General features: G+C 35.7%; 1 protein-coding gene across 6 annotated transcripts in view; it reads right to left on the bottom strand.

Moving 5' to 3' along the window:
• The window catches only part of LOC106461715 (structural maintenance of chromosomes protein 5-like), a 326,380-nt gene that overhangs the window by 77,598 nt on the left and 237,104 nt on the right, over positions 1–11,678 (bottom strand). For 5 of the 6 annotated variants that reach the window (XM_022388747.1, XM_022388743.1, XM_022388744.1 and 2 more), the window contains one exon: positions 6,876–7,067. The exons of the other annotated variant lie outside the window; for it this stretch is intronic. In XM_022388747.1, coding sequence (XP_022244455.1) covers positions 6,876–7,067 — 192 coding nt within the window. The remainder of the gene's footprint in view (positions 1–6,875; positions 7,068–11,678) is intronic. 6 annotated transcript variants of the gene reach the window in all.

The raw sequence follows: 11,678 nt of genomic DNA, 5'->3' as shown, positions 1-11,678 counted from the left end.
ATTCTATATAAATCTAATAATCAATTATTATATCTCTATACAATAATCAGTAATTACAGTCCAGTTTTAACAATAATCAATTATTATATCTCTATACAATAATCAGTAATTACAGTCTAGTTTTAACAATAATCAATTATTAGATTTATATAGAATAATCAGTAATTATAGTCCAGTTTTAACAATAATCAATTATTAGATTTATATAGAATAATCAGTAATTATAGTCCAGTTTTAACAATAATCAATTATTAGATTTATATAGAATAATCAGTAATTATAGTCCAGGTTTAACAACAATCAATTATTATATCTCTATACAATAATCAGTAATTATAGTCCAGTTTTAACAACAATCAATTATTAGATGTCTATAGAATAATCACTAATTATAGTCCAGTTTTAACAATAATCAATTATTAGGTGTCTATAGAATAATCACTAATTATAGTCCAGGTTTAACAATAATCAATTACTAGGTCTTTATATAATAATCAGTAATTATAGTCCAGTTTTAACAATAATCAATTATTAGATTTCTATAGAATAATCAGTAATTATAGTCCAGTTTTAACAATAATCAATTATTAGATTTCTATAGAATAATCAGTAATTATAGTCCAGTTTTAACAGTAATCAATTATTAGGTGTCTATAGAATAATTAGTAATTATAGTCCAGGTTTAACAATAATCAATTACTAGGTCTTTATATAATAATCAGTAATTATAGTCCAGTTTTAACAATAATCAATTATTAGATTTCTATAGAATAATCAGTAATTATAGTCCAGTTTTAACAATAATCAATTATTAGATTTCTATAGAATAATCAGTAATTATAGTCCAGTTTTAACAAAAAACAAGTAATAAAGTGTAGCTTCAACAATATTCACTCTCTATCCTCGAAATGTACAAAATTTGTTCACTGTTTCAACAATGATCAGTTGTTATATACCAGTTTGTAAAATACATAGTTATACCTCTGCTAATGTATTAATCAGTATTTACAGTCAAATGTCGACCATAATTAGTTAATATAGCTTAGTTTTAACAAATTGATCCATTATTGCCTGGTTACTATCAAGAAAGAACTTATAAAATAATTTAGCTCTTCGCCATCTTACAAGTTATTCTAGGCCACATATTCTTTCACAGTAATGTCACGTGATTGAAATGACAAGGTTAATAACAAGGTTGTCGTAAAAATACTGGCTCAGCTCCTTCCTTTGACGACACTAATCAATAAGAAGCCTCCAATACCAGAATAGAACACATGGCTTTTTGTTCGATTCACCGCAGACAACAATCTTGGACAGGTTTCAGCTGGCTTACTCTGACTTCTTATGACCGTCTTGGACAGGTATTAACTTGCTTACTATTAATTCTTATGACTGTCTTGGACAGATTTTAACTCACTTATTCTGACTTCTTATGACCGTCTATTTCCTAATTGACTTGTGATTCATTATCAGTCTTCTTATAACCGTCCATTTCCTTAATTGACTTGAGATTCATACTCTGTCTTTTTATAACCGTCCATTTCCTTAATGGACTTATGATTCATACTCTGTCTTCTTATAACCGTCCATTTCCTTAATTGACTGTGATTCATGACTTCAAGAATTCTTCATACAAGTAGCAAATAAAAAAATTAAAATATTTCAAAACTCAGTTGATGTTGATTGTTAGTTCTAATTTTAATATTTATATAATTATCTGAGCTATTCAGACGAACCTTAGGTCTTAAGTATAATTCTGTTATATAACACAATATATTTTTTTTTGCTCTACGGGTTATTCACTTATACACAGCAAACTACCCGTCAAGTTATACCCTTGTACACAGCAAACTACCCGTCAGGTTATACCCTTGTACACTGCAAACTACCCGTCAGGCTATACCCTTGTACATTGCAATTTACCTATGAGGGTATAGTGGCCTTTGATTTATACATTAAAATTTACTTACAAGTTGCTCAGGAAGCACCTGTCAAAAATACATTTTCAGTGTAAGAAAATTATAACTTCTAACAAGATACCTAACTTTCACTCACATATGTAGCTAGAATCCCACACTAAATAGGTGGAGGGACCAGTGCGAGGGAGAAAGTAGAAGCAACCTTTGAAAGAGTCTGAAGGACACCCTATTGAGGGAACCCTCTAATAAGAGGATTATACGTGCGAGACTCTCTACCAGGTATATTCTTTGGCCAGATGTGGAAAAAGTGTGATAGATCCAGACAGAATATGGGAAATAAAATGATTGGACAGTGATCCTAACCACAATATACTATAATTTCAATCTCCCTGATGAACAGTATGTGCGTAAAATAAGGGATGTGCCCAAGGTGTAGAGTTGCCATGTAGGGTTAGGAAAAAGGTTCATATTGTCTTCATCACAAGTTCTGCTGATTGGAGGGAGAAATCCCACCACCAATCTATGAACAGGGCACATGTGAGCAGAGTGAAATAACGTACATATATATATATCCCACTAAAACAAACAGACTGGAATCATCTCAAATGCAGTAACATCCTTGGCATAAAAACACTGAGGGGTAGCACAAGAGGAAGAAGTGGAGCAACCAACAAGTGCACCTACCACGACCCACAACACTGGGGTAATGCACTCAAGCCAAATTGAGTGAGGGACCAGGGACACTCTCAAAATGTGTGAAGACATACGTTGATTGGTTCAGCTCTAAATCCAAAACTCAACTGTTGGAAGCCAACATTCATGTGGGGTAGGATGAGGGATCCCAATCGTTGGAGTGAACTGCATTTATGGCAGTACACTACATGTGGGAGTACATCATATACATTGGTTCAACTCTAAGTCCAAAACTCAACTGCCAGAAACTGACATCAATGCAGGGGAAAAATGATGGATCCCAATCTCACAACATGGGTGAGGAGATATGGTGATTAGTTTAATTCTAAATCCAAAACTCAACCACCGAGAACCGTCAGCCATGCAGGGGTAGGATGAGGGACCCCAATCATTATGACTGCTCACTCCAAAGCTACAACATACCCTTGAACAAACACATGAAGAGATGGAGCATCCACTTGGAGGACATCTCGACATCTGTACCATCAGAACACCCCTCCCCTACTCTCAACTGAATGGAATCTTTATTGTTTATATTGTATATCTCTCATTCAGGAGGATATCTTCATGGTGCACCACCTTAGTGGCTTGGATCTGGAAAGCGGTGAAGGACTCTTACTCCAGTGGAAGAAACGAGGGGGAGGAGCATTTCGAAGAACATTCACACCAAAGACAATGCAATGGGTGACCACAAAACCCTATTTTGAAAAGCAAACCAGACCCAATTTATTCAATCTAAGGAATGGCAGGAATGGGCAGCAATCCCCTACAGCTTTATCCATGAAGTCCATGGGTTAGTATGGTCTGGAAGAGGTAGATTTATGAAGCAAAGATATCACAAGGAATAACCTACAAGCGATTTTGTGGAACACTCCATCTTCAGTTCATATGATTGTAATAAACAGTGTGCGTTTTGTGGCTATGGAAATTATGAAAGTGAAGTCAATGTGGCCTTACAGTGCAGGTTTTAGTACAATTCTAAGTGATTGAAGTGTAGCTGGATAGGCACCACTCACCACAGAATGGGATCCTAGTCAAAACATGGGACCTGGCCCCTGAAAAATAACATATATATAACAAAAGAAAAACTTACCCAGTCACAGTCTCACCAAAGGGTGAAGGATGGTAACAGGTGAAAGATGGTACCCCAACAAGGAAGAACCAGTTACCCAAAGCAGATAATGGGAGTTGAAATATAAGATCCCAGTGCTCGACAGATGAAGTACTTCCAATGGACGATGGGGTTGAGATGCATGTAAAAGGTAAGGTGCCTGAACGGAGTGAAGATACCAGGAATTGATTTCGAGAAGAAGGAGACAAGGAATAAAAGGCCAATAGAATCACAAGCCAAACAATATCATGAACAGAGGAGTGGTGCAAGGGAAAGAAACTGCACAAAATGGAGTCAATTGAAAAAAGCCTTGAAAGCAATGAAGCAACCCAGAGCATGTACAGGACAGAGAAGGTCATTCAAATCTGATCGAGAATAAAAGTAGAAGATGGCAAGAAATAAAAATGAGGAAAAGAATACTTTACATGAGCCTCCAAAGTGTAGGTTAGTAAAATTGACCCAGAACAAAAAGAAAATATCAAGCCAAAACAGTAAAGAAAGTCAGATCTGTGCTGGCCAAGAAGGATCAATTAGAACGACCTCACCCTGAGTGACATGAATGATCAAAATTACCTCAGGAAGAAGAGTCATAGAATGAAAAAACAAACAAACTAAAGTTATGAACTGGATATAATCCTGTCTGAACATATAGATGGCCAGGGCGAGTGCATGATGAACCAGAGACCATAAACAAAAGAGGTAATTTGGAATTAAGAAAGAAGTCAAACACTACCATGGAAAAATACCATACAGGAGGCAGAGCCACTGAAAATTTGAGGATCAAAAGGCCACTCTTTGGGAGAAAGTGTGTCGGGACTGGAAAGGTAATCTACAATGAGGACAAAAGCATCTGGAACATGACACATCAGGAGACATATGTCAAGTGTGTGGATTGAAAAAGGGAGATCCACTGTCTACAACAAAGGGAACAAGAACGAGTACCCCTTTGTTGAGTGATATAAGCCACCACCATCGGAATGAAACATGATTAATCAAATCTGGACAAGAGGAAATAAGTGAAATAAATCATGTTGGACTGCTGGAGGTGCCAGAATGTTAACATGGTAACACCTTTTGTCTGAAGACCATTGTTTTGAAGCCTCCTGCTGATCCATCCATGCCCCAAATTTAAAAATGAGCATCAGGGAAGAGAAACAAATCCAGATGAGGGGGAGGAATTGGTAAATAAACCCAACAACGTGGGGGATATATTCAAAAACCAATGCATATAGTCAAAGAGGGAAGGAGGAATGTTAAGAGGAGAATCCAAAGGAACCCTAGCAAGAGACCATGGGTTGTGCAGCATCTCCTGAAAAAATTGCAAATGTGCCAGACCCAAAAGAAGAAGTCCTTCCATATAAGCCACATTCCCCAATCCATTAGAACCTCATCAGCTGTAAGATAGTGAAACATAATGGTATAGATAACACAAAACTTCATCGATTGAATAGGAGGAGGGGAATGGATGGTCCTGAAGGAGGTGAGTGATTAAAAAGACACTCCCCAAATAGCCGAGATAGTTAGGTAGGAAACATTAATAACTTATCTAACTGGAAAATCCAACCACCTGAACCACTGGTGTAAGAAGCAGATGAGTACTTTATGACCACCATCTGTGTGGGGCCTTCAAACTCGAGTCAAGACCTGACAAAGGTCAGCTCATTGGATGATCAATCTCCCAATGAAGTAAAGCCGATACTTCCCCAGTCAAGGACCACCACATAAAGCCTGTGTAAATGTGTTGATAAAAGATATAACCTCAGCAGTGGTAACTTAGAATTTGGAGTTCATAATTCAGAATGAATAACCAAACAAAACCATGTTGGCAGAAAGATATAAAAAGTAAAATAAAATTTGTAAAGAAGTATTAAGTTCCATAACTGGGTAGAAATATAAAATAATTCTACCTCGGAATAAGTTACAAATATCACTATTGTATAATAAGTAATAAACTTGTTGAGAGAAATTCATACAAAAATATGAAAAAAAAACTTGAAGAGAGCACAAAGCAGAACACAAGCACTGCCAAATGAGAAGTGATAGGTTGAATAGCATAGAGGGAGTCACGTGGGTGTGTGGCACTACTATTGGTGGAGGTCTGTGGTATGACAATTTGCATGCATGAATCAATTAAACCATGTGAATTGAGGGTGCTTGGGAGTGAAAGGCTTGTGGCATGCAAAAAAGTTTGAAAATAGAGGGCAGCACTGAATGAGAATAGCTATGTATGTGAGCAGAAGTAAGGTACCTTCTCTAAATTCATCTTATTATGATAAGAAACAGAGTGACAAAACAACCAGCTTTAATAATTTTTTTTTGTAACAATTCCATAAAACTTATAAGTTAAACAAAGTATTCTAAATGCTACACAATGACCAGGGCAAAATTTAATATTCAAAATTAATGCTTCTACTCTTACACCTGATTTGACATGTAACAAAGGTACTTATTTTGAGTTCAAAACAGGGCTTGACTGAAGCATGTTGGCTAAAAATTATACTTTATAAGTCTCACAATAATGAGTGTCAGGTTTTCTATATAGAAGAAAGATACAAAATGTGTCAGCAATCCATCAAAGTAAATCCAGGGCTCAAATTTCATATTTTCCATATGATGACCACAGAGATCATTGTCACACAACTCTCACCATGGGCATCAGTTTTATTGTTCTAAAGTATTTTGAATACTACACTTGTTAAAGTATTACAGTACTTGTTTGTGTTAGTTTCTTAAAATTATAAACATTTGAATGTTAATTTAAAGAAAATCTTCAATAACAAGGTTATTTTTACAACTACAAAAATCTTATTCATACACACATTTTTGATTATATATTGTTTTATCCATCCGTTTACGACTTCTGATAATAACTAATAAACTAGTAATTATGATATTATATTATAATTTTAGTTAATAATCATCTTTTTATCATGATTTTCAGATTTTGCTGAAGAGGGAATTAGTGTATTCTGAAATTTTTGAACATTGTAAATAAAATGTTTTGTGTTTTATCAACCGTCTTCATCTTCATTATTAAACTTCGGTTTACCCATCATGAATCCATTGCTTTACAAGCTGTCTGAGATTATTAGGAGAATATTCTTCTATGTTCTTTAGATTAAAATATTAGATTCATCCACAGATATACTTACCTCTATTAACTTTGTACGCTCTTGAAGAATCTGACTCTTTTTCTTTGCAAACAATAAAATCTTTTCTGTTACTTTTTTTTTTGCATCTGTCAAATCAATAGCTTCTCTCTCTACTCGCTGAATGTTTTCTTTCTTAAGTGCAATTTTAGCAATCAAACTATTTCTGTTGTCTCTCACTGTTGTAAGATTTTTCTGTGAAAAAATACATGCATAGATATAAAATTTTTATATTTATTTTACTAATAACATTACAAAATTTTCTCTGACAAAAATTACCTTATACTTTGGTGAAACTTTCTCACTCTAGTGAGGTTTGTACATTACAAAATATTTGGATTTTTAGGATAAACTTACCTTTAAAGTGATAATTGCTAGAGGGAAAATAGAATTTACATTTTGAATTCACTTCCATTATGTTATTAGATATTTCATGTTCCAGGACAATGAAACATTTATTTCCCTGACTAATAGTTCAATTTCTTCCATTCCCTTACCCAATTTCATTTTCCCTGATTTCTCTAGGTTCACATGCACCCTATGAATATTTAATACTGCTGGCATGTAAGTGTATATCTCCAGTTTAAATTGACAATGCAGTATTAAACAAAATCTTCTTCCATCTAGTTTTATACATATTATAAAAGTGGGGAATTTCAAGGATAATAACAAAAGAAATTATCAACATTCTGAACAAACTGTGCACTATTTCATGTCATGATAAAGTACAGAAAAGTGACTTGAAGTTCTAGGTCACATTGTTAATTACTCTCTATGAGCTTCACTGAAATTTATTACATTACCTGAGTTAGGACTAAGTTAATAGGAAAAAAATTAATTTGTAAAATTAATACTTTCTTCAAAATTAACATAATCATAATTTTAATATTTTTTCTGAATGAAGATAATTGAATCAAACCCTCAATTCTGTAATGTTCATAATATATTCACTTTAATAGATTTTATTTTCAAACAATTCAACTTTCCAACTAAATTTAGCATTCACATTCTTTTACCTTTCAGTTTTAAAGACTTAAATAAAACAATAATTTAAATGAAAACCTCCAAACTATGATTGGCTTAAAGTAAGAGCCCATGAACATTTATGGCTGTCTTTTTCTAACGGTTAAGATATTCATTAAAGCTAATTTTATATAACAATATATATCAATTCTTTTTCTGGTAACAGTAAAAATAAATATTAATACAATCTAAATTCATTGTAGCTATGCCCTTTTTCCTTCCTGATCTAGTTAATGTTTAAATTTAATAATTTTAATGACTTTACTACTCAGATAAACAAAATATTTTTACTAGCACAAAATACTTACTCTCCACTATGAGGTTCAAAAGCATCCTCATGATTCACAGAAGCTCCAGTGTATTGATTAAGCTCCTCCATTATTCCCAATTACCTTTTCAGTTACCCTATCAAGACACCCACCTGTGGTACCTAAGCACATGTGCCAAGTTTGGTCTCACTAGCTTGTGAGTGGGGGTATGATGAATAAAGTTTCAAATATAGTACCTAGGAATTCTGAGGGGAGTAAGAATCAGTGCCAGAATCAGGTTCAGGTACCATGAAAACTTATCCTTAAACTTCCACCATGTCTGGTAGATCTTCTTGTAATGTTTTAGCCCCCTTGGCAATTTTTTATTTATTTATCTATTATCCATGACAGGTATATTTAGCTTAGAGACAGAGGTAGCAGAATGTGAACCATTACCAACTGAGGTGTTAGGGAATACTTTTTATTCCTATTTGTCCCACTCATACAATTTTCTTTTAGAACTACCTTCAATGGTATAAATTATATTTAGAAATATTAATTGTAATCAATATATTGTTAAAGTTATTAAAACAAGTCAGTTTACCCTATCGCTTAGGGTAACCTTTTTTTTTATACATGCTACAAGCCTTCTGCTCCCCCCTATTGGAATCGACTGATTCGTAATGTCTCTCATGAAATCATCATGCGTCACTTCTCCACTGATATAGAAGCATGACATACTCACATGATGTGGACCTTTCATCTACATACCAACAACCTGAAGCCTCTTGATGATCGACTCATGCACCCCCAGCCCTGAAGGGATGTCTCTGTGAAAAGATGTAAATTCAGATGAGGAGGAAAAAGCAGAATGCCTGCCGATGTAAAGGCCTTGTCCAACCAATGCAGATTGTCCATCAGGTAAGAGGAAGGGTAATGGGAGATGTCAGGGGATCCCGAGCATGATTCCATTGATTGTGAAGAGCCCACTGAAGGGATCGCATATGTGCATGCCCGAGGGTGTTCACTGAAGTAATTGATGACCACATCCCCAAAATGATAGAACCTCGCAAGCTGAAAGGGCATGGCAAACTAACACTTCCTTGGAACAAAGTCATAGAGAAGAAGGGTGGGACAGACTTAGATGAGTGTGTTGAAAGGGACACTTAAGTGGATGAGATATTGGGGAGGTTGGACTTCAACAAATTGATGAACCAGTCCACCCAAGCAGCCACTAAATGGAGCTGATAAGTATGGCTGGCTAACTCCCATTAGGAAGGAACCAGATTCCAGTCATCCATATAACGGTGGAATTGTGACCTCAGATCTTGAAGATGGCAAACAAAGCTCTGATCACCCAACAGAAAACATAAAGGTTGAAAGCATGTCCATAGGGCACAGTAGTGCTAAACCACCTCATGATGGACAAATGAGAACCTGGTGATAGAGTGATATGAAGATAAGCACTGGTGACTTCCATTTTGGTCATCTATAAGCCCAGAGAAATGCCCACCAAAGGGTGAGAAATAACTTCATGGTAAAATGAGGAAGTTGAATGAAGTGACTGAGGGGAGGGGGAGAATTCGATGACAGGCCTCCAGTCCCCAGTGTACTTTAGAACAACAGAGAGTCTGGAACAAAAACATAGTGATGTATGTAGATAGTAGTTCCAGAACTGCCTCCAACAGATGCTGGCTGGTCATGGGATCCTGAAATGGAGGAAAGGAATGAGTGTAGGAGATACGAGAGGTGGGAAAACGACGGGATCAGAAAACTTCCCAAGAAAACTTGAAGGACCCAAAGATTCATGATGAGAGGTTGCCCGTGAAAAAGAAAACCAGCAAGCTGAACTCCCATTGGGTAGTCACCAATACCGTTGGCGACATGACATGCACCATTGCGAGACGAGGCACCCTGAGAAGAAGGGACAGGTAAAAGTTGAGAAGGAGAGGGACAAGAAACAGAAACAGGTACCCAATTGGGCTCCAATATAGACAAATGGGCACCAAGGTTACTGATCTAACCTGTGATTCCAAAGATTCAGGGATCATGTTAAAGACGTATTGCTACAAAAATGAAGCCATGCATAAATCCCTAACATAAGGTGATGGTAAATGGATGCGAATTAAGACCGCAGCACAACGTAGAAGGTCTCAATAACAGAAAAACCATGTATGTAAAGCCAGAGCCAAAGATGACAAACAAGCCAACGTGGAGGAAGGAAGTCCCCAGAAAACTCCTCAGTATTTCAGTAGAGAGTCTCAGAGAAAAAATGGCATGTAGAAATATACCATAAAGAGGTGTGAGGGTAAGAAAAAGGCAGGAAATTGGTCATGGGTAAGACATACAGGAGATTCGGGGCTGCACCCGAATATATGGGGAAGGGAGAAAACCCAATAGGGATGGGAAGATTGGTCAGGTAGTAAGGAAAATGCAGTTCATAAGAAATAGAGGAAAGGGATAAAATGACACATACCTGAGAATCTAAATTCAAAAAGACTATCTTAAGCCTAACTGACTTCTCATGCAGGGCATGGAAATGCATGGCAAAATAAGGAGGTGCAAAGGGGCAATCCAAGTCCTCGTCTGCCGTAACAGGCTCAGCTTGTTCTGGAGGAAGTGAGGCAAGGTCCGGAGACACAGGTTGACCCACATATCATTCAATCTCCTGGCAAATAAACGCAAATAAATTCCCCATCGGGTTGTCTGCACCTGAGGCCTGAGACATAGCACTAGTTGCAAGTGTAACCCCTGAAGTGGTATCGTGTACTTCAGAATTCATAATGAGGAAGAGTGAACCAAAAATCAAAAGAATAAATAACAATGCTACTGTAATAAACTGTGATTAAAGTTCAAGTTAAGAAAGTCTTCATAAAAACTAGATCTGAAAATAAATGAAGACCACTTCATGAATATACTAAAAACAAACGTTAAACAAGCAAAATGGAACATGTCCAAGGACAAGTGCAGCCAAACAAGAAGTGATAATTCTCTAGAGGCGTATAGAGAGAGTCACATGCATTGCGCTCATATTGGTGGAAAAGTGATGCATGATGATTTATATGAGAGACATGTCTAAATCATTAAATTCCAATATGGGGGAGCAGAAGGCTTGTTGCATGTGTAAAGAAAAAATTGCATATAGATGGCAGCACTGGACAAGAATAGCTAATCTTGTGAGAAGAGGGAAGTACCGTATCAGAATTATGTGAACAACATAGGCTATTTCTGGTTTTAAAGGTGTATTTCTTGATAATGTTATTTACTTTAATTTGGGATGACATTACTTTTAATTGGACAACATACTCAGAATATGTACTCAAAATGTGTTTTATATATTTATTTATTCAATAAAAAACCTAGGATTTTGCTTTATTACTATTTTCATAATACACACACACACACATATATATATATATATATATATATATAATTATTTAATGCACTACTACCATTAGTTTAAAAAAAGTAGGGATAAAAATCCAAAAAAGAATACTCAGGTAGATACATTATTTCTTGTTTTTTATGTTTATTC

The sequence above is a fragment of the Limulus polyphemus genome, unplaced genomic scaffold (genome assembly GCF_000517525.1).
Source record: "Limulus polyphemus unplaced genomic scaffold, Limulus_polyphemus-2.1.2 Scaffold1017, whole genome shotgun sequence".
NCBI lineage: Eukaryota > Metazoa > Arthropoda > Merostomata > Xiphosura > Limulidae > Limulus > Limulus polyphemus.
The sequence above is the reverse complement of the archived record's forward strand: the minus strand, read 5'-3'. Positions and strand labels throughout refer to the sequence as shown.